Below are 24,652 nucleotides of genomic sequence, written 5' to 3' on the forward strand. Positions count from 1 at the left end.
GGAGGGGAAGATCCGGAAGCCGGTTTTTCCGTTTGGCTCACCCCGCTCCCTCCCTCCAGCCCCCGCCCCGGATCCTCAGACTCCTCCCTCGGCCAGCCTCCGGGGCGGGACCTTCCCCGCCCCGCTCCCCCTCTCCCTCTTTCCCCACGCCCCGCCTGCTCGGCTTCCAGACGCTCAGAGGGGGCTTTTCACTTGGCTGCTGCTGCGGCCCGGGGAGCTGCAGGCGGCGGCAGTAGCGGCGCTTCCTTCTCGTCAGCGGCCACCGTAAGTGTGTGTGAGGGGTAAACTCCTCGCGGGAGGGGCTGTCACATGGAGTTGGAGGTGTTCCCCCCCCCGTACCCCTCCTTTCCCCCCCTCCATCCCATCACTCTCACGCGCGCTTGGATCTCGAGCAGAGTCTTCCCCGAGTGTCATTTCACCTCCTAGTGGACCGCGCCCCTAAGGTGACCCGTGGTGGGGGGGGACACGTACCACCCCCCCCCCCAAATACCCCACCCCTCCCAGTTTTCAGCCCAGAAAAGAGATGGAGAGCGGAGGCACGACTTGATTCTGTTCCCTATTTTGTGTGTGTGTGGTGGTGGTGGTGGGGTGTTGTGTTTGGGCTGTCTTAGGCACTCCTGGCTGGAGAGCGAGCAGAGTCGCTTCCTCTAACTCGGGGTCCCTTCCTGGCGTCCTCACCCTGGCATGCAGGGATTCCCCTCTCCCCGTTCGCCCTCTCCTGGCTAGCAGGCGGGTGACGGATTGTCTCTGGCCGAAATGGACTTTTTATTTGCCCAGAGATGTAGAATCTGGGGAATCTCGGGGTGGGGGGCGCCGAGATCGGCTCTGGGTAGGGGTCCGCTCGAAGGGGACTGAGCGCAGCCACCTGAGCTATTGTCTCTTCGATTCCTCTTTACCCCCTCCATTCCTGAATATCTTGGAGTATCATCTTTTGACTAAAGGAAGAATAGGAAAACAGCTGGGACTCCGGGAGCATTTTTGCCGTCATTAGTCTTCCAGGCAATACTGCCCTCCCTCTTTTAAAAAAAAAATCTTCTTCTCTCTTTTGCTCTATTTATTTAAGATCACAATCTAAGGGGTTGATTTCACATCGGCTTGACTTAACGTTTTCTGGCCAGGTATAGTCCCAGTTTTGTAGGTAACTTATTTTATAGGACCATAAGTGATTTATTTAACATGTTAAGTAGGACTTCTGGCGCAGGACTCCCCTCCTTTCGAGCCTATACTTTCTTTCCATGTCAATTCTGCAAGATCTAGGAAGATGGAATCCATTCTCTTCCAAGTTCTGCAGCCGCTTAGAGATTTGCTTTGACCAGTTGGTCCCTTGGTTTCCTTTTACGAAACCTGCACATATCGCAGTATTTGTGAGGAGCTTTGAGATCCCTGGGAAAGTATTTTTATATTATTAACCCTGTTCTTGACCCATTGTAAGCGTATAATATATCGCAATACTCACTTATGAAGAGCGTTGAGATCCGTGGAAAAGTGTCATTATTAACCCAGTGCCTGACTCATAGTAATCACTTAATAATTGATTATTGGTTGTTGACTTTGTATTTATTTTGTTAAATGAGATAGAATTGATTTACATATTTAATTGGTTAAAAGGTTAGCGCAGTCAAAAAATATCAGGTATCTTAGGTTTTTTGTACTTTAAAAACTGTTTTACAAAATCAAACAAGAGCCCATTAAATTTAAAAATTGTATTTTAAAAATTCAAAATATTATGAACATTAGAAAAAATAATTTCAGTTGTACCTGAAATGTTAGCATTTCTAAACGCTGATGGAATATATTGAAAATATATATAAAAGGTGCTATTTCATGTTTGCAGTATTTCCTTATTTGTAGTTTTAAAATGTTTATAAATTTAATTAAAAATAAACTTTTCTGATATACTTAAAATGTTTTAATGGTCAAAATTTTGTTTGTAGACCATAACTAAGCACATGAATATAAAATAAAAGGTAACATATGTATATGTATGTGCCTATGTAATGCTTTCATAATATAGCCATGCCCCAAGCTATTGAATTTTTATAAAAAATATGAGAGCAGAAATTTGATTTGAAAATGTGGTTAGTCTTTCATATTTTTACTTCTGTTAAAAGATACAACTGAAATTGTTAATCTGTCTTGAAAAGTGCCTTCCAGTTGGGACAAATAGGCTATGAGAAGAGAGAATCATCATGTTTTATTTCTACATCAAATGGTACTAAAACATAGATTATTCTTTTCCTCCTTAAAGCATATGAAAGGTAGCAGTTTCCTGCTTTCACTGTGTAATTTTTTATTTTTTAACCATATTTCTGAGTTGGGGTTAGAATACTGTATGTGTGATCTGTGAATGATTTAAAAAAATTTTTATTGTGGCTATTATGGTAATCATCTATCAGCTTACTTTCCTCTTGAAAATGATGTTGAAAAATATAGTTTTAATCTCAGTGCATGGAACCAAAGACCTGAAAATGAGATTTATTTTGTTTATTTTAACAGATGCAGTTTATGTTGCTTTTTAGTCGTCAGGGGAAGCTCCGACTTCAGAAATGGTATGTCCCACTATCGGACAAAGAAAAGAAAAAAATCACAAGGGAACTTGTTCAAACAGTTTTAGCCCGTAAACCCAAAATGTGCAGCTTTTTGGAGTGGCGAGATCTGAAGATTGTCTACAAAAGGTATAATTTTCATTTATCAGAAAGTTGCAGTAGAAAACCAAACTTTAGTTCATAATGTTACTTAAATATGAATATAAATCAACTAGTATTGAAAATTGATTTATTTGGACATTTATACAGGAAGGAAGACCACCTTTGTAATAGAAATGCTTAGAGATAAGGTAGATTTAAAATGATGAAATCTAAAATGAAGTAAACTATAATTTCTCTTTGTGACTATAAGAATCCAAATGACAGAAATCAGGAGATACTTTTAATAGATGACTCTTTAAAATTTAAAAATAGATTTAATGATTTGTGTACTCTCTTAATTAATTTTCATGCAATGAACTTTTAAAGTTCAGAGTTACCAGTTTCTCTTACATGGCTAAAATACTGAGCATCAAATATAAAATTTGGCATTTAAATACCTTTCAAAATCTGACTCCAACCTACCTTTCCAGGCTTATATGTATAATCTCTTTCGGGTACCCTCAGGTAGGTCCAGCCAAATTGGCCTTGCATTTGCTCACATACAACCTTCCATGGCTTGTTTCCATGTCTTTGTTTAAGTTGCCCTCCTGTACCTCACTTATCACTTCTGCTTCTTGGAATCCTGCTTTTCTTGATCATATCCCAGTGGCCAATGTCTCTCTTCCTGTGCCATTGGGGGATGTAGGGGAACTTTTCTGTATTTTGTCAATACGTATTTACACAAATACATCATCTCCCCAATAGAATGTAAGTTCATTGAGGGCAGGAACATGTTTGGCATAAAAACAAGTTGAACAATTGAGACAGGTTTTGGTCTGAGGCTTTGGGGATCACCCTGATTTATATATCTTATATAGTGAAATCTTTTGATGTTTAAAACTTCTTGTTTATTTTAAAACAAATAAAACACTTGCTCCTTAACAAAGTTAATGCACATTTTGCAATATCAAACGTGGTGAGATATGAAGTTTCATCGTAGAAAAATATCAAGGTTTATCTCTATGAAATAACCTGAAAATTGCTTTTTATAACAAGGTAAGAAATAGAATGTAACATTAACATTTACTTCTGTGGAAAGTTCAGTAGTCTTATTTAATTATATTTGAATGGAAATAATATTTCTCAAATTGGAATAAAGTTTTTTCCCCATCTACAGACTTTGTCTGATTTAGAACATTAACTCTTCTTCACCCTGTTTCTTTTCCTCTAATAATTTCATCCTTATATAGCACATACTTGCTGAGCATAAGAAAAAAGAAATATTTCAGAATTAGAAAAAGAAATTTTTTAGCATGGAAAAAAGAACTGATGATGTGAAGTTATGAAATCGGGGGTGGGGGGAAGTCAATTATCTCCATTCCTTCTTTATTTTCTAAGCATTTAAGACTGCATAAAGTTTCAAAACTAGTGATAAATTTAGAGAGAAGGAAAACCTTACATTATTTTATTAAAATTGCAACAGATTTAATGATCAGTTTTGACCTTTCATAAGCAGTATTTAAGAAAAAACAGAATTTGGAAATGGAAGGAATGCCAGAATTGTCCAGTTCACCCCTCACCTCCTAATCCAATGTACAGATATGGAAACTGAAGCCAATGCAATTTGAATTTCTTTTTTTGTCTTTATATCCCCAGACCTAGCTTACTGCAGTGCCTTAATAAATGTTTGAGAATTACATTGTAGAAATTTGCCCAAGGCCACTCAACTAGCACAAATGGAGCTATAAGGAACTCAGATCTCTTTATTATGCAATCTAAAGCCCTTTTCAGTTAGTTTGGTCTTATTAATTACAACATTATTGAGGGTTAAAGAGAGCACACAGTTGAGAATATTATTGCCTATGCTATGAGAATTCATACAATCCATCATATTCACTGGATAGCCAGTGTATTGTTTCTGTGAAAAGTTTGCAAAGCTGGATAGACTAATATTTGAATGAGATATAGAATGATATCTATTCCACAAACCTAAAATGCAAAATATTAGTAGGTTAAAGAATTAAAGAGTGATAGGTGATAGAGAATGGAAGAACTAAACCCACTTATAGATTTATTTCTAGACTAGCTGTTTGAGCAAACTTCTTCATCTGTATACTTAATGTCAGACTCTCTGGCCAAAAATCTCATTCATCTTCCTCCCCATCCCCTCAAACCCCTCCATTACCTGTTTCTGTAATGGTAAAGAAATTCCAGCAACTCTTGAATTGGAACGCAATAGAAGCAATTCTTCCCATTCCCCTCCTATCCACCCTTCTTTTCTCTATCACCAGCAGAGTTTAGACATTTCATTATCATTTATCCGTACTAGTGTAATACTCCTTTATCTTTTTAGCCCACCCCTCAATCTTTATCCAGTCATTGTTCACTATAGTTCAGCTGAAATGAGATTTTTTAAATCAAAATAATTTACTCTTAGGAGGGTATCAACTATCAAATATGCAGAGATCAAATGAGTTTTTTTTTTTTTTTGTCCTTATCTTCCATCTTAGAATCAATACTGCATATTGGTTCTATAGGCAGAAGAGTGGTAAGTGCTTAGGCAATGGAGTTAAGTGATTTGCCCCAGTTTTACACAGCTTGGAAGTATCTTGAGACCAGATTTGAACCCTAGACCTCCTGTCTCTAGACTTGCCTCTCATTCCAGTGAGTTACTCTTATCAAGTAATATCTCTTGGCTATTGTTTTAAGTCTTTCTTTTCCTCTGTGTCAGTATCTTTCATCCTGAAATTTCCTCATATTCAAGTGTTTTTAAGGAAATTTAGTTTGTTTTATGGCATGGAAAAATTACTGAAGTCAGGTCAAATTCAAGTTCAAATTATGTGTCTTCAGATTATTTTCTTGAAAATTGGCTAAGGAATATTGTTGTTTTTATTTTCTTCAGTAACAAAGATTAATGAAGTGCCAGTGGGTATTGAGAACAGTTTAGCTGCACTCACCAACAGTCAGCTGATATTTAGCTGACTGTGGAGAGAAGTCATGGGTTTTGAATATAAGAATAGGCACTTTCAAATGTACTTAGTGCCAGTAATTAGAGTAAGCCTTAATCCACAGAGCTAAAAATATTCAACAATATTTTTATTCCTTTTTGTCTGATTTGGTTTCAGGTTCAAATGAATAAATATTATGCACTAAATGAATGTAATGAACTCAATCTTTTAAAAGGCATCAAGAACTGATAATAATTTTTCTTTTTTGAGTTTATCCCAAGTTTCTTTTCCCATTTTTGTTTCTTTCGTTAAATTTTTTTTATGTCATTTTGGGTATATTCTCATTCTATCTCAATATCTTCAACATTTAGCAGAGCATGTGGCACATAGTATTTTCTTTTAATAAGTGTTTGTTGATTAATGTTTTAATGTGATTAATGTGTTAAGCAAACATTTTTCTCCTCTCCCTCTTGCCTTGGGGGTACTGTGAAATTCTGTAGACTCTTATGACCCTAACACCTCTATATTAAAAAAGCACAATATTAGAATTTCATCAGTTTTATGACTTTTAGTAATATGGAAAAGATAGCATCTATGTAGTATTATGTAATTGTTACATTGGGTAACGTATCACATTTCCACCTTATGAGAGTGGTACAATTGTTAATCCTATTATACAGATGAGAAAAGTGAGGCTTAGGGAGATTGAGACTTGTTCAAGCACATATATCCAGTAGAGGATAGATTGACATCTAGATCATCTTGGATATTTAGGCACAAGACTTTTTACATATTTCCTAAAATATTATCTCTAAGTCTAGTGATCATTATTCACATTTACAAAAACCTCACATTATAAATTGCTTCCCTCACAATAGTTTTCTTAAGGCAGATTTCATTTTATATGAGTGCAGAAATAAGGTTAAGTGTATATCTCACAGGTGGTTTCCATACTTGTTCAGGAAATTATAACCCAGAACCTCAAAATATTTCTTTTACCATACCCTATTCCTTGTTACTGAGGCCTTCAAGGTCTTCTAGAGGGCCTTCTACCACTTTAATGTTTTTTGGACTATTGGTAGATATGAAGAAAGGCCATCATGAGCCACAGCAAAGATGAAAAACAAAAACGTGGAGATAACAAAAAATACAACATGTGTTGTAATGGCCTCCTTAGAGAGTGAAAGAATATCACAGAGCCTGAAGACCAGAAATCTCAGGTTTTAACTCTTCCCTTTAGAAGGACAAAGTCTCTTGCCTTAATGATCTGGGCCATATGGTGGAAGATGCTAAAATTTTTCAGTTCACAATGGGTTTCCTGATGTAAATGAAGATGAGTAGAATTAGGGTCATAAGAATTTATAGATTCTACATTAAGTGCATCAGAGCCAAAAGAGAGATGATGATATTTGCGGCACAGTTATTAATCATCATGGGTCAGGGTCAGTTCTAGTAAGGTCACTATCACCTTCTTGTATGCTGCCTATGCCAATTCCAGGATTATTCTGAGAAGCTTCCCATACCACTTTGTTCTTCTTTGTGTTCTCAGGCCCACCAGCCAGGACTTTTCCTTCCCTAGAACTCCATTGGGTATGGGGTAGATTACTAGAACTTTTCTTCTTCACAGCCTCTGCTAAGGAGTTATCCCTCCTTCCATGGAGGATAAATAGACACCTTTCACTTACTCCTTGTTAGAAAATAAGCCAACTTCCAATAGTGCCAATACTTGGTTCTCTTAGTCTTCCCCCAGGGATTATTCTCCTGCCATTGACAACACGGGTTACAGTAAGCAAAGGGTTATACCAGGCCTGTCTTTGCCAAGGTCCACTTTGCCACTAGGCATGTGCCACTGTGCTAGTGCTTACTGTTGTTGTACCCTGTGATGACAATGCTATTTCCCTAAGCTCAGTCTTAAAGCCTCTTATATTGGCTTCTGAGTGCTATCGCTCTCGGCTGGGGCTTGTCACTCTACCCCTGTTCCCAGAGTATGAGTGCTACTGCTGCTGGGGCATCATTAATCAGCAGAGTACTAATGCTTATGGTTGTCACTGCTAGGATCTGAACTAACTCAGAGTATGTGTTCCCAGGCTGCTATGTACATGTAGTTGCCATTTTTATCAAGGAAGGGGAAGACACCTGGAAGTTTTGCTGGGGCCTACCACAAGGACTTTTCACCTACTCCTCACTCTTAAATCCCAGAGAAAGAGAGTTAAAATTCACAGTAGTTAAAGCAGAAACTCTCCACCTTTTTAAATTGATATACCCTCTCCTTGGCAATTCAGTTCTGGTTTACTTGGCATAGTTGTCCCTGACACCAGTTCTGGAATTCTCAGGTGGGTTAGGCATTGCCCTTTCAAATGCTTCTTCTTCTGCATGAAGTCCCTTCAAAATCCCACTGGCATTTTCCAAATGGCTTCCCAGATGCCATATTAAAAAAAACTCCAAATAATTCTTTCAGCCCAATTCTTAAGTTCAAAAGTTCTACCTAAGGAGGATCATAGTTGGTGGACCTAGAGATCACATTCATTCCCAAATTAAAAATTAAGTAAATTCAACAAATTATACTTTACAACATTTATTATCCTCAGGGTGTGGTTTTTAAAACCATCAGAATACATTCACATCTGTTTCTGGTTATCGAATGCCAACAGATAGTTGACCTTTCTAATTTCCTCTGGGCAATGGTGGGCACCTCGTAGCCAGCACCTTGAAAGCCACAGGTTTCAGGGTTTCTTTATTAGCACTTCTACTCAAGGCACACTTCCGCATTTTCTTTCCTCTCCTCCTAATCCAGTCCTACCTATTAAATGCCAAAATGTAGTTTGGGTCTGACTCAGGCTCTATTGGTGTTTCAGGTTTGGGAATGGAACCTGAAAGACTTGTAGTGCATCTATCAGTTAACAAAAACTAGTTTACCTAGACATAGCATGGAAAGGGTGTTTGGCAAGGATATATCCCAGCTTCCTTTCTATTGGGCATATTGATACTGAGTCAGAGGCTTAAAGTTGAGTTTGGAGTTGGGACCATGTTCCATATACCCATTTTGAAAACCACAGAAGGTGGTGGCAGAAAGAATAGATGTAAAAAAAATAAAAATTATTTTGTCAAGAAATATATATAATGTGCATATATATGTGTTTTCACTATTTAACAAATAATCTGGGACCAGTCATAAGGCCCTATGTTAGTCTCTTCATGTAGAAGTAGCTGCTGCTACATCATAATAGAATAATAAAAAATACCATTAGTTTTCTGTTCTGGATTTTCAGTTGTGTCCTACTCTTTGTGATCCCCATTTGAGGGTTTTCTTTGCATAAATCCTAGAGTAGTTTGCTTTTTTCTTCTCCAGCTTTGATGAGAAAACTGTGGTAAATGGAGTTAAGTGACTTGCCCAGGGTTACACAGCTAGTAAGTGTCCTAGATCAGATTTGAACTCAGGAAGATGAGTCATCCTGACTCTAGACTCAGTGCTCTATCTACTTGTAGATAGAGCTGCTTCCTCTATTCTGGATATTCCTTCCCTAAATCAATGCATTATAGGTTTAGAGCTGGAAAGAATCTTAAAAAGCCATCTAATACAACCTCATTTCACAGATAAGGAAACTGAAATGGAGCTGTTAAGTGACTCAACTGGACTTATCCCCACAACTACTAAATTTTGGAGTCAGAATTTAAGCTCAGGCCTTCCTAAATCTAAATCCATTGCCCTCTCCACTCTATTACCTAACCCAATGTATTCATTCAGGAGAATGATTTACCCAGATCAAAGAGTTGTTTGAAGCTTACACTTATTCTCTTCTCTACCTTTTCTTAACCCTTCCATCCAAAGGGGGGAAAAAGTTAGAAGTATTTTATTACTGAGATTTCTGATATACATATACACATATATTTTTACCTCCTATGCACTTAGCATGTTTTCATTTGTATATGTGATTTTCTCTCTTATTCTGTGAATTTCCAAGGGACATGACTTGAATATTCCCCACAGAGCTTAGAACATAAAAACTCTTACAACAATAAATGTTTTATTGGATTGAATCGCTGAAACAATAAAGTTGAACTAAGAGTATAGGATTTTAGAGTTGAAAAGGGCCTTAAGAGATTATTCAAATTTAACAAAATCTAGGTCTAGAAAAGTAATAGGACTTTCCTATTAGATGTGAAAATAAAGGCATCTTAAGTTTAAAGATTTAGTAATGGAATTTAGGACTGGACCTCAGAGGTCCTCTAGTCCAGTGTTCTCGTTTTACAAATGAGGCATTCTGGCCCAGAGAGATAAAATAATTTGTATAAGGTTACACAGAAAGTAAGTGGCAAAGCTGAGATACGAACAATTTTTTTCTGACTCCTAATCCAGAGCTCATGCAATTTATCACAGAGCCTGCCCCATTATAATTTATTTAGCTTCTATGTAAGGGCAAGATATTGAGTACTAGGTATATGCACATATTGTGTGTGTGTCTCTTGGTCTTATGTATATAATGTGTAGTTGATACAAATACAAAGTGTCAATGTAATGATGCCCTTTTTGTATGTTAGGTTTAGATAACATATACAGTAAATTTAAAAAATCTTGATTTTACAAATATTTCTCCACCCATACTCATCTCTCAACTAAAATTATTCTCTCCTTTTATCTTTTTAAAAATCTGCTTTTCCCAAGTCTACATTAATTTTTTTATAAGCTATTTTAATTCTTCATTAAAATAACTTAGTGAGTTATATACCTTTATGATATAGGCTTAAGACTCTTAATACTAAATTATTCACTTCAATAATTTTGGCTTCCTTGTTATTGGGATGAAACTCTACAATTCTGAATTTTCATGTAAGGTGAAGGAAATTAGAACTTCTATCACTACTTTATGATGTTTTAATAAAGGAATTGACTTCTACAGTCCTGATGGATCTGGAACCCAAGCTACAGCAGTAGGACACAGAGAATGTACAGGCAAGGCATGGTATCTGCTGCTTTAGTGGACCTTGGAAACACTCTTAAGTCCCAGAAATTATGGAAAATACCTGAGATTTTGTTTATGTCCCTTTGAATTCTATTAAGACCTTTGTAAGTAGCTGGAAAGTAGTCTGATTAAACCTGTTATGGTCTGTTGGAATAATGGGAACATCTTTGACCCACTCCCTTCATTTTAGAATGCTTTTGAAAGTAAGTCCCTTTGCAATTGGGATTTAGCCTCTTTGTGAATGAAATTCCACCCAGAAGCTATAAATCCTCAGGTACATGAGTGGCAAGTAGGTGGTATAACCAAAGTGTGTCTGCTATGATAAAAAATTGATCCCAACTTGACAAGTCTGGCATGTGGCATCTTGTTTTAGGATTATATTCAGAATGCTCATTCCAAAAAAACTAAAACCCCACTTATTCCATGTTTCTCAATAAAATTTCTCAACAACACATCATGTACCCTTTTTTCTTACAAACATTCTACTATTGGAAATACTTTTCTCTTCATTTCCCATTAGTGACAGTCCCTTTATAATGTTTTAAACAGATTGAAATTTTAGGTTTAATTGGACACATTTTTCTTCCCTTGCCTTGATTTGCTTATGTTAGTAAATTCTGAGTGATTTACATAAGTAAATCTGATGAGATTTACTTTTAACTGTATGTTTGAAATGACACAAGGAGCATAGTAGGTATTCAAACAGGAGAAAAAGTATAATATACTAATAAAATAAAGTGCATCTGGTTCTTTGAAAGTTTTCATCTGAGATGAATGTATTTTATACATATCATTCTTTTGTATTCCGAATTAATGACATTGACCAGGAAATTAAAAATAAGTTCTTAGAAAACAGGATAAGAGAAACCTTATAAATGTTCTATTTTAATAATGAATATTAATGGCATATAACAGAATATTGTCTGAAGAAATTCTCGTGGTGATTATATCATTATAGATATGCTAGCCTGTATTTCTGCTGTGCTATTGAAGATCAGGACAATGAACTAATTACCCTGGAAATAATTCATCGTTACGTTGAACTACTTGACAAATATTTTGGCAGCGTGAGTAATAATTTCTAAAAAAATAGATTCCTACCCATATTTCTATTCTTACATATGTGTATCATTCCTATATTTTAGATTAAGCATCTTAATTTATTTAAAAGTAGTACTATGATTAAGTGTCAAAGTATTTAGCCAGAGCATTGTCATTTCAATTTAATCAAGCATTTTAATTCTTTCACTAGGGAAGAGTCAGACTACAAATTGCCTGGGTGCCATAATCATACTCTTCATCTAGCCTAAAAATAGTTTAATAATTTTTTAAAATACAAGAAAACTAAACACCAGTGGCATAAACCTAGGAAATACAACGCTTGAAGAGAGCAGCCCAAAGTTAGGTGACTGATAAAGTTATAGTTAATAGGGCATAGTGACCAAGTTTTTATCAGAGCATGTTGGGAACAAGTACAACCAATTGAAAAGAAGTTTTCCATTGTTCTGCCCTGAAATAACAAAGTTTCTCATGGGAAAGAAAAATCCTCTTAGTCCTTCATAAGGAACAACATTAGTCTACACATAAACATTTGTTTTAATATCAGACTTTTTAGAAGTACCACAATATGAGGCAAGCCTAGATCATACTTAACAACAGAAAAGAGGAAATATTTTTCATATTGCTAGTCCTCTTTGCCAAGATTGCCTAATTGTACATCCTTACCTTTAGATTCACACAAGGATGAGGTTCATGATCATTTAATAAAAAGGAATTAAACTGTAAACACATAAATATCCTTGAATTTAATTCTAGAATTTGGATTTTCATTAGTATTTATAATCTGATACTTAGGGATAATGTTAGAATCCATTTTGATAAAGGTAAAAATCATCATCATGTTACTTATGTTTGGAAAATTGTAGAGTTGGTCAGTTAGATTTGGAACTGTCAGCCATAAAATATTTTAATGGAATTGTTGTATCACAAATGTGAAAGTTGACTATTAAAAATAATTTTTGATTTGTTGACAATGCTGCCTTTTTTACAATGGTTGGGATTAATTTTATTTCATGGGAGTAAGCATTGCATATGTCCTTAGTTTATAAATGTTTTTTGACTTTCAAAATAAAGGAAATAGTTCTTTTACTTGCCTACATGTTGAAATACAATTACTTTACATTTCAGGTGTGTGAACTTGATATCATCTTTAATTTTGAGAAGGCTTATTTTATTTTGGACGAGTTTCTTTTGGGAGGAGAAGTTCAGGAAACATCCAAGAAAAATGTACTTAAAGCCATCGAGCAGGCAGATCTGCTACAAGAGGTAAGCTAATAGTGATTCTCCTGACACTGAACGATAGCATGTCCTGTTCTTGCTAGAAAAGGCTCTATTCATTGTCCTAAATAGTTCGAGAAGTTCTTAGCATGCTTAGCATGTGGCACATATGTATTTCATATGTAATTTGTGTATAATCAACTCATTCATTTTAATGGTTAACTCACTATGTAGATAATGCCATAGCCTTCAGGCTTTCCATGGACCCTTGTTGGTCAGTTAGATTTGGAACTGTCAGCAGTAAGCACTACTTTTTTGTGTAATCAAATATTCCAGATAAATCTGAATTTTGGAATTCTTCACTGTTTATTATTAATTAAGACTATTCTTTTCCATTAACAATGGATAGTTGAGTTGATTGTACCATGTTGGCATTTTATTTGTTTTGTATTTTCACTTCCCATGTATTTGTAAACCGGACATTGTGTCCTAATGCTTTAAATGTGTTGATTTTTAAAAGGCTAATAATGACCCTGTAGTTTTCTGTTATAAATGCAGGGTTTTGTTTTTGTTTTTTTTAACTGCTTTATCCAGGCTACTTACATTTTTCTATGATTCTTAAAATGTTAGGGGGGTTGGTTTTAATAATTTGCTAGTAATTCCATATTGTGTTAAGCAATATACCTAAATTCCTACTTTACCTTCCTTACCACCTTTTTTATTTTCCACGATTCTTTATTTTGGTTCAGATCTGATGCATGTGTATGTTTACAGTGTGATTTCTGAAGTTCAGAACTTTTAAAGGGTTGATGAGCAAGGTTCATTTAATCTTTTCTTTTTTTTAATTATTATTATTTTTTTATTAACCCTTACCTTCCATCTTGAAATCAATACTATGTATGAGTTCCAAGGCAGAAGAGTGGTAAGGGCTAGACAATGGGGGTTAAGTGACTTGCCCAGGGTCACATAGCTAGGAAGTACCTGAGGTCAAATATGAATCCAGGACCTCCCATCTCTGGGCCTGATTCTCAATCCACTGAGCCACCTAGCTGCCCCTCCCCCCATATAATCTTTTCTAAAGTTGTTCATCTATGTAATTTTTGCATTATAACATACTATACTCAAGTAGTAAAGACACACTTGTAGAAAACTTAAACCATGAATTTTTTTTTAGCAACTTAGAAGATATGCAAAGTACAAAAAAAGTTTTAAAAGAAACTTTCTCTTACTCTGTTAAATGACTGTTAAGAGGCTGACCTTTTTGTGTGTGCGTGTGTGTGATAGTGTCTTCTTGAAGTGGCTCATTTTTTGAGTCCTTATTTTTAAGATGAGAGAATTAAAGAATTAAGACTGGAAGAGACCAACAAAGGACATCTAGGCCAGGCCCCCTACTTTATAAGTAAAAATTTACAATATAAATTGAAGCCCAGATTGGTCAAATGAATTGGTCAGACACCCAGAGCAGTTGCAAGGATATTTTTAAAAGAATAACCCTTTTACATGGTTCTTTTTAGATATTTTTTGTATTGTTGAAGAAAATTCTTGAGTTTCATATATTTGCTTTTCACTTATACATAATAAGTTTGAGGTAAGAGAATGATAGTTGAGTAAAGTTGTTTAAATTCTGCTTTTTTAAACTTTGACCTCCATCAGAAAAAAAGCAAAAGAAATTGTTCTTTTTTAAAATCTCCCTATATCAGTTATTACGAAAATGTAAAATATCATCTAGAGTTTGAATCAACTGTTAATGTAAACATAACTATCATTTTCTACAAAAGTAAAATAACACTTTCTGCTTTCATGATATCAGATATTATGAAGCAGTATAATCTTAGAATTATACTGCTTAAATAATTAGAAACTTTAATCGTTGAAGGGTATATTTTTTTGGCTCAATTTACAGTATGCCCAACAGTTGCTTATAATTACAATTCTTTTATTTAAAATTTTTTAAAATAATGATTATAGTATAAATGATTGTATGGTTGGCATCTTTTTCATACACTTTATTATTCTGAAACCCAAAGATTTGCCTTTAAAAAAAGTTCTATAGCTACATACCATTAAAAGATTGGGAAGAAAGGGCAGCTAGGTAGGTAGCTCAATGGATTGAGAGCCAGGCCTAGAGATGGAAGGTCCTGGGTTCAAATCTGGTCTCAGTCACTTCCTAGTTGTATGTCCCTGGAAAAGCCACTTAACCCCCAATGCTTAGCCCTTATTGCTCTTGTGCCTTAGAACCAATACATAGTAAGGGTTTAAAAAAAATCAGGAAGAATTAAAATTCTTTAATTAATACTTAGTAATCTGTTATGTAATAGTAATTTTTTTACCCTTGTATTTCATTTGATTGAAATATATCAATGTACATATAATTAAAACTTTTTCCATTTTTACATCATTTCCATGTTGTCTCCAATAAAATGGAATTATTTCCTTTTAGTAGATATTTTTACGATCTCTGAGGTTTCTTCCAGTTCAGAATCTATGAATGATCCTGTGGGTTTGTTTCCCTATTTTCAGATTCAGAGATTTTTTGTTTAAAATATTTTTGCAATCATATAAGTTCACTTTAATTATATATTGTTCTAGAGATAGAATACTAAGTATACTAATCTCTCCTTGAGATTGCAAGTTTTTTGTTTAGTTTTTTTTTTTTTTAACCCCAAAGAAAGATACTACTATGGAAGCATTTTAAATTTATCTAATTTTTCTTAAATGCTTGCTTCATAGTATGTTAACAAAAAAAATTTTTTATGTTAGATGAGAAAAACATAAATTAGTTCAAAATTCAAAAAACAAAACCTTAGCTAACAAAGTTCCCTAACTCTCCATTTCATTGACTGTATAGGTATTTAAAACTTGGAATCTATTATTTATCTATAAGTGCCTTTGAAAGCACAGATATTTTCATCTGGAATGTAAGAATGTATAGCATAAGAAGTGATTTGGGAAGATTTGGGAAGTTCTTTGTAGAAGAAATATTTTATTCATGCAGGGACTAGATCTTTAATAGGATTAAGTAATGAGAAAATGATCTAGCCTATACTGAAAAATATTTTGTATACAGCTAAGTTAAATTCTCCCATTATGGCTTATTAATTATCCCACTGTACTTTTCCTAAAGAAAAGTGTCCTTGGCATGTTTCCCAGTTTGTTTTATAAAAATGTTCCTCAACCCCCAAGTCATTAGGAGATAATTTGATAATTAACAGGCACATTACTTTTTTCATCTGGAGAAAATACTTATCAGGAGCACTTTGACACAATAATATTGTCCCTTCTCTTATGTATTGTCTGAGTATTTGCTTGGTATATTAGTCCAGATTTTTAATAAGAAAAAAATCTTTAAATAACAGTTTTTGAAATATTTTCCAAATAGAATCCTTTTATATTCAATTGTTTCCTGGATTTATGTTATGTTTAGTACATTCCAACTCATAGTTAGGAAGTGGATCCTTTAGAGTTTGCCTCAAAATTGTTTGATCTCAGAATTAATTATATTTATATAAAATAATATAGTTACCCAAAACTCCAAAAAAAAGTTTTGTAGCAATAGAAGAATTAAGTAAGGCATAGTCTTTCACATATTTTCAACTTGGATAGGCCTTTAGATCAATTTAATAGCATCTTGGTATGAAATTTTTAAATACACATTGGATTTGAGGTGTCTGCCCATTGTGTATTTTTTTATGTGGAACTAGAATTTTTAACTCAACAGATATATTTGAGGAATTTGGAAAGATAGTTTAAGATTTTATCTTTTGGATAATTAAGTTATCAATTTATGTAGGGTAATTAAAGAATGCATAGATATTTTGTTATGGTATGGAATAACTCAGGAATAGGACAGAAATGTCTTAAACAGTGATTTTACCCAAGTAGCATCTGGCATGACTGGTATGTCTGGTGCATTTAGTTTTATACAAGTCCAAATAAATAGGATTTTGATTGAAGCAAAAGTAAAAAGATCAAATGTATTACTTCCAGACTGGGCAATGTATTTTATTCTTCTGGTACATAGCTATATAACTAGATAATGTCAGTTGGGGCGAGGCCTAGAAGTTAGTCCAAATAATTAAAGTTTTAATATTTAATTTTCAAATATATAGAACATGATTTATTAATATGCTACTGGTATTATACTTTTTAAATCTTGTTAAAAGTAATTCAAAGTTAAGAAATGTAACATCGGGGAAAGCTGAATTAGTATTGTTGTTATACTTTAAATGTATTCCTTCTAAAAATATATTACATAGCCAGTATAATAAATCACTTCTTTCCCATCACCACCAATATTAAAATACTATAGTTAAAATTAAATTTGAGGGTGGAAGCATGATGGAATAGAGAGGGCGAGTAAAACACTAGCATTCTTACCTTATCTTTAGTGACACAAAGAATACACGTATTTTTCAGTCAGGTACTTAACCATTTTTCTCTACTGCTTAATTTTGTAGAACCAGAATGAAGACTGGGGAGGTTTGTCTGACGATATCTTATGATTAAGAACAATATAAGGCCTTAGTTTTCCTTCACCCCTACCCTAATTATTGGTAATTACTAAATTTACCATTTTGGTGGCATGGATAAAATGAGGTGCTATGCAAAGATTGTTGCACGTGAAATGAATTCAAGTCCTTGCTTGATAAAGTGAAGGCAAAGCAGTAATATTAAGTATGGGTGATGGGCTTAAACCCTCTGCAGTATTTGCATGATAGTATTTAAAGAGTGCTTTGGGGTGTATTTTAAACCTTTCCTTTTCATACTAACAGCATCAGTTTAAAGTTTTGGATTTGTTTTCTTTTGTTTTTAATTAAATTTGAATTCCCATTTTGAGCTTTGCTTGTTGACACTGTTACTGATGAAAGTAGTTTGTGGAAAATAAAGAAAGCAAGCATTAAACTTGGGAATATTTGTTGCATCTGTTTTGAAATAACCTACTTAAAAATAAATATATTTATTGAATATGTAGTTCATAAATTATTTTTAGGAAATGGAGGCCTATAGACAAGTGATATTTTTTAATACCATGTACTGCATGATAGAATAGAACATACTTGCATCTATAATACATACACATTTTTGTAGAAGATAATTACTAAGGAAATATAGCAGTGCTTCAGAAAGCTAAGGTAAGAATCTTTGGAGGAAAAAAGTTGTTTTTAATGAAAGTCCTATAATTGTCTATAAATATTAAGTATTTCATGAACTGTGTTTTTCAATACAATATTTATTGTATTTTTCTGTATAATTTACCACATTAAAATAATAATTTGAAATGAAAGTGAATCAGAATATTTTAAAAGATGTAGTTACATAAGTTTAAATTGCATAACAGTAAGTTCAGCTGATAGTTGAAAGTGTTTTCATGAAGATATATGATATAGTTGGCTTTCATCTTTATCTCACAAAGTGTCTTCCTTACAACAAAGAAAGGTATTTAAATCAAATGAATTAGTAGTGTCCCCATTTTACATATGTGAAGACTACAATTAAGAAAGATTATTCTTTCCCTCAGTTCCTTTCCATTTGAACAATTAAAAAAGTAAAACAATCTCAAAAGGTTGTTTTTTTTAATATTGGGTCTTATCCAAATGTGTATCCCATTCTGCATTTTAGGCCTAACACCCTTCCCCTGCTTCCCCCTCCCCCCCTCAGAAATATATTGTGTGCTTCATCTTTGGTTCCATCACCATTTGTTATTTTTTTTTTTTGGTCAGAGTCCTAAAGGCTTTCAAAGTTCTTTTTGTTTACAACATTGTTGCCATTGTATAGATTCTATTTCTGCTCATTTCACTCTTACATTAGTTCATATTTTCCCAGTTTCCTCTGAAATTGTCTTTTTCATGATTTGTAATTTCTTATGGGGAAAAAAGTGACTTCTACACTGAATAAAACAGCAGTAACAGCAAAAATACCTGCATTATTTGTTTTTAATCTGAGTTAGATCCTAAATCTATAATCATTTCAGCTCTTCTTATTTGTAGCTGGGGTGATAATAGCAGCAGCTTACAAAACTAGTTACATTTTTGTGAATGAAACAGAAGAACTAAAGGGAAAATTCAAAATGATATAGGAACAAAAACCTTTTGGTCAAAGCTTAGAGTAGAAAGTAAATACAGTACTTGAAGATAGTAACTATTAAATAAACTTTGAATTCAGGGGTAGAGGTCAGAGAAATGGAGGTAAGTCAAGAATCCTAAAATTGAAGATCTTCAATACAAATTTTAACTGTTGTATAGTAGTTATTCTGGCTGCTATAAAATTTGTGCTATAGTGGTAAAATTGACTTGCCTCACAAAGAATGTATAGAAGACCAGTAAGTACTTTCCTAAGAAAACTTATCATGGTTCATTTTGAATATGGGAATTCAGAAATTATTTAAGTTTTTAATAACTTATAACTCCATTTTAAGTATAAAGTTATATGAAAGGTATATGATATGTAAGCTGAAAGATCAGCATAGTTTAATAGGAAAATTCTGTAATAATTACATTTAATTTTCTTAATCTTATGTATTTGCTTATTTATATCTAAAGGTATATTTAAGAAATGCCTTCATGTTAGCTCCATTTATTTTGATGGCTAAGAAAAAATTACAAACTAAGCCCATGAAACTGTGGTAATTCCCCTCCTCCCCATATTAGATTTAATTAAATTTTTTTGTTTCAGGTATCATTTTTATTATTTTATTAAAAAAAAAACCCTTACCTTTTTGTCTTAGAATCAATACCAGTAGGGGGTTAAAATGACTTGCCCAAGGTCACACAGCAGGGAAGTATCTGAGACCAAATTTGAACCCAGGACCTCCCGTCTCTAGGTCTGGCTCTTAATCTACTGAGCCACCCAGCTGCCCCTATCAGGTATCATTTTTAAAGATGACAAACTGTTAAGTATTAATGATTAAACCATTTGCTTTCCAAAGCTATTTGGGATTTTTATTATTTGGAGTGTTTTATGTAGAAATACAAAAATGCTCTTATAACTAAAACTACAAGTGTAGTGTATTAGAGATTATATGATACAAATAGAAAGTAAGGTAAAATGTGATTTTTTTTAAAAAAATGTTTTACCTTATGATATATTTAATTTCCTATAAGTCATTCTACTTGGTACATTAATATATTTTTTAAATTAAAGATAGGATCAGTTGCCCTAAATATCTCTTTAGTACTTAGAAAAGATTTTTGAGCAGGACTTGGAAAAGAGTATTCATGTTAGCTTTTTACTTAGAAAACTCAACTTCTGGGGGCAGCTGGGTAGCTCAGTGGATTGAGAGTCAGACCTAGAGACAGAAGGTCCTAGGTTCAAATCTGGCCTCAGACACTTCCCAGCTGTGTGACCCTGGGCAAGTCATTTGACCCCCATTGCCTACCCTTACCCCTCTTCTGCCTTGGAGCCAATATATAGTATTGACTCCAAGACAGAAGGTAAGGATTTAAAAAAAAAAAAGAAAGAAAGAAAGAAAGAAAGAAAACTCAACTTCTAATTGTAACTCCATTCCTACCTAGTTGGGCAAATGGATGAAGAATGCCTACTGTCCATGTAGTTGGATAGACAACTTAAGAGAATTTACCAGGAATTGGTGGGGGGGAGTGGGGGGGAGGTGGAGGGAGGTGGCATGTAACATATAACAAATGAATTTTTGGAGGGAATGCCTCTGATTTTGAGATTACAAATCCACTTTAGTATTTATATACTAAACTAATATGTTAGTACAGTAGCATAGACATCATTTATTTATACTTCTTTTTTAAAATCTTATCTTCCATCTTAGAATCAATATTGTATTGGTTCCAAGGAGGTCTAGGCAATGGGGGTTAAGGTGCCTTGAGTTGCACAACTGGAAAGTATCTGAGGTCAGATTTGAACCTAGGACTTCCTGTTTCTAGGCCTGGCTCTCAGTCCACTGTGCCAACCAGTTGCCCCCCTCTTATATTTCAGAAACTATCATGATAGCCTTCTAGGAAAATACGGAGAGATATGCAAATTGAATGCTAGGTGAATTGAATAATAGAGCCAAAGAGTGGTAATAGAGTATTGTCAACCTGGAAAAAGGCATGTGTCTCTTGTGACTTGTATCAGAGACCTGTCATTCATCTGTTTTAATTAATATTTTTATTATTGCTAATTGATATTATTGTTTAATTGGGTAAAGATCTAATATGATTCTTATATTTGTAGATAACAAGAAACCTAGAGGAACTGCTAAAGATATTAGATGACAGAATCATTATTCAAAAAGATATTAGTTGGCTAGAATAATGAACTAATATTTAATAAAAAATAAAATAAAATAAATAAAATAAAATCTTGCACTTTAGTTCCAAGCAGACATCTTTTCAAGTACAGAATGGAGCACATTCAGGTAAAAAATGATTAGAATTTTTTGAAATCTAGGAACTGATCAGTTATGTGATGTGGCGACCAAAAAAGCTAAAGAAATTATTGGCTTTCTTATTAGCAGAGTGAATAGAACATAGAATCTTGGTGGTTCATTGGATATAGTGCTGAGCCTATGGCCAGAAAGACAACCTGAATTCTAGTCATATGACCCTGAGCAAGTAATTTAACCTTGATGTGCCTCATTTCTTATCTATAAAATGAGGATGATCATATCACCTACCTCATAGGGTTGTTGTGAGTTTAAAATGAGATAACATTTGTAGCTTGCTTTTCAAACCTTAAAGCCTTACATAAATACTAGCTATTATATTCTGTCATGTTTAGACTATACCTGGAATATTATACAGTTCCAGGGTCTATATTTTCATAATGAAAAGTTGGTCATCCAACTATGCTAAAAGGAACACTAAAATAGCTGACATTTATACAGTATTTCAGAGTTTGCAGAATGCTTTTGAGATCTTTAAAACAAAACAGTGTGATTGGTTTTACAGAGATTATCTCAGTTTTAGAGGCGAGGTAGTATATACCCAAAGATATTAAGTGACCTGGCTGTGATCACACAACCTATGTCAGGCAGGACTAAAACCTAACTTACACAGTAGTATTCTATCTCACATGTCCCAGAATATGTATGATGAGGTGATGCAAAATCATTCTTTGTGAGAATCTGTAGAAAGAAATAAAACTGTTTAGTCTAGAAAAGAGAAGATTTTGTTGACATCATTCTTGAATTCAACTATTTCAAAGATTGCCATGTCGAAAAAGGATAAAACTTATTAGTTCCAAGGGGCTGGAATAGGACTAATGAGTGATAGTTAACAAAAAGGTAGGTTTTGGTCCAAAAATAAAGAAAAACTTACTAATGATTAAAACTATTCCAACTGGATGTCTTGGGAAGTGATAATGAATTCCCTAGTTTTGAACGTGTTCAAGTATAGGCCAGATGATTAGGATAATAATAGAAAAATGGAATCTATAGTTTGAAACCCAACCCCTCATTACCACAGGCAATTAGCATTAGTGGGGATGAGAACATGTTTTTAGGCTACAAATTCAGTGATTTGCTGCTTTTTTACGCCACTAGCATAAAAAGAATTTTAATAGTTTTCTAAAAACTGATTCAGTTTGCACATGTCGCTTTTATCTCCTGTTACCTTGGGCTGATCAGTAAACTTTTTTATCTATAAAATGTAGTGGTTGAACTAGATGACCTCTAAGTTCCTGCTTCCAGCACTAAATCTATTATCTTTTGACTTTCTTAAAAATTAGTGCTGCCCAACAATAAACAAGCTTCTTCAATAATTAATTTAGCTACCTGTCATAGTGTTGAGTCAGTGCTTCTATGTCAATGGATTTCCTGCTTTTGAGTTAAAGGTTAGACTGGATTCCTCCTATGATTACCTACAATCTTAATGTTCTATGACTTAATTTCTGTTTCATGACTTTATTCAAATAATTCAATTACTATTTATTTGAATGTTTATAGCATTTGAATTTTAATGTGGTAGTTCATTTGTTAATGTGCTTGTCTTAATCAGTTTTTTAAAAATGATTGCCATGTTTGAAATCACAGTCTTTTTATATCTTTTTGTTTAAGCATTGAGGTGAGAGTAAAACTTCCATGCCATCTTTAGCTCTCACTTGCCCTTTTTTTTTTCTTTTTTTTTTTTTTAAATTTTAAACCCTTAACTTCTGTGCATTGACTTATAGGTGGAAGATTGGTAAGGGTAGGCAATGGGGGTCAAGTGACTTGCCCAGGGTTACACAGCTGGGAAGTGTCTGAGGCCGGATTTGAACCTAGGACCTCCTGCCTCTAGGCCTGGCTCTCAATCCACTGAGCTACCCAGCTGCCCCTTGCCCTTTTTATTTAAAGGCATCATATTGTTTATTAGTGCCATGCAAATATTAAAACAAAAGTTTTAGGTGACTAAATTAGACATCTTATATAAAGAATATTGCAGAAGTATTTACTATTTTTTCTTTTCTTAGTGTCTAAATATCTTAGAATTGCATCTTCCCCCTTCTAGTTTTCAAAATGAGATTTAGGGCTCCAGAGTTAGAAATTACTATTTATAATTCACTTTCTGTTTACAAGTTCTACAATCCAAGTGTGTGTTGAAAGTGTAAACATTATCTCTGACTATTGGTGTTAATTTAACAACCCTCCTGATGAACAGGTACTTGCAAGAGAAAAAAAGGTTGGTGGAGGATGATTATTTCAATTGAGATTGAAATCCTCTTTCTCTTTGCTAATTCCTCTATGTTTTTTTATTCCCCAGCACACTGATGGGATTAGCATAACTGATCCTTCACTAAACAAATCTCTTTCTGAAACCTACTTCTTCCCAAATCCTTTAGATCAGTGATGGCAAACCTGTGGCATGTGTGCCAAAGACAGTATGCAGAGATGGCTCTGTGGGCACGCCCACACCTGACCTGGCAGTTGCTCCCTTCCCCTCTCCACCATCCCTCCCCTGAGCAGAGTGTTCAGGCCATGCCTCTCCCTATGTTCCTCCTCTGTCCTGGCACAAGGGGCTATGGGGGAAAAGGAGGAGTCTCTTCTCCTGTCACCCAGCCCAGCCCCACCCCCTAAAAGATATCCACTCTTTTCCTTCCTGACCAGTCACCAGTCTAGGGGGTGACCCTACCCCTCAAAGGCTAACTCTTCCTCCACCCCCTGTCCCCACCCAAACATCAAGGAGGTTGCATGCAGGGGCAGGTCCCCCTGGCTGTAAGAGGCAGCTTCCACCAAGGCAGGTGCTAGCCAGCTGGGAGCCCAATCCTGCCCCAAAATTAGGGGAGAGGGCATTCATTCTCTGAGCCATTCCCCACTCCAGGCTTCTTTGGCAGCAGCCCCCTCACTCTGCCCACCCCTCCCCCCTCCCCCATGAGGCTGGGTGTAGTGGCAGGTACTCATGGCTGCAGGAGGCGGACCCTGCACACTGGAGTGGGGTGAGGCACAGCACACAGTCTGGGAGGTCCCTAAAAGGTTCACCAGCACTGTTTTAGTCAGTGGGAACAGATAGACAAAGGTCTAGTTTGGAGACTAGTTAAAATGTAATAGGTAGTTGTAAATAGAGCTAGAAAAGGGACTGGGGGGCATCTAGTTCAACTCCCTTCATTTCTCAGATAAGAAAAACTGATTCCCAGAGTGGGCTTATCCAGACTGACAGAGGTAAGAGTAAGCAGCAATTCTAGGTTGCATCTCTTTTTCTATGTTCTGTTTATGTTCATATTATTTTCTTTGATTCTTCCACATAATATATAGATACTTTTGATACAATACAGTCTCAATTGTATCAACTAATTTGGAATCCAGTGGTAATCCAGGCTAGACTGGACTACATTTGCCGAGTAAAGCCTTTCATAGTACAAATTTATAATGTGATAATTTTGGAAATATTTAAAGTATTTAGGAGAACCATTTTCA

The 24,652-nt window shown here is 34.8% G+C and overlaps 1 protein-coding gene across 3 annotated transcripts in view; it reads left to right on the plus strand.

The window, feature by feature from the left end:
• Positions 1–122: 122 nt before the first annotated feature.
• The window catches only part of LOC123242538 (AP-1 complex subunit sigma-2), a 33,488-nt gene continuing 8,958 nt past the window's right edge, over positions 123–24,652 (plus strand). For 2 of the 3 annotated variants that reach the window (XM_044670351.1, XM_044670352.1), the window contains exons 1-4: positions 123–264; positions 2,497–2,675; positions 11,495–11,603; positions 12,724–12,861. In XM_044670351.1, the coding sequence (XP_044526286.1) occupies positions 2,497–2,675; positions 11,495–11,603; positions 12,724–12,861 (426 nt within the window). In that variant the 5' untranslated portion in view covers positions 123–264. Of the gene's footprint in view, positions 265–2,496; positions 2,676–11,494; positions 11,604–12,723; positions 12,862–17,270; positions 17,367–24,652 lie in introns of all 3 variants that reach the window. The other variant, XR_006505822.1, reaches the window with a different exon arrangement.

Source organism: Gracilinanus agilis, chromosome 3 (genome assembly GCF_016433145.1).
Source record: "Gracilinanus agilis isolate LMUSP501 chromosome 3, AgileGrace, whole genome shotgun sequence".
Lineage (NCBI taxonomy): Eukaryota > Metazoa > Chordata > Mammalia > Didelphimorphia > Didelphidae > Gracilinanus > Gracilinanus agilis.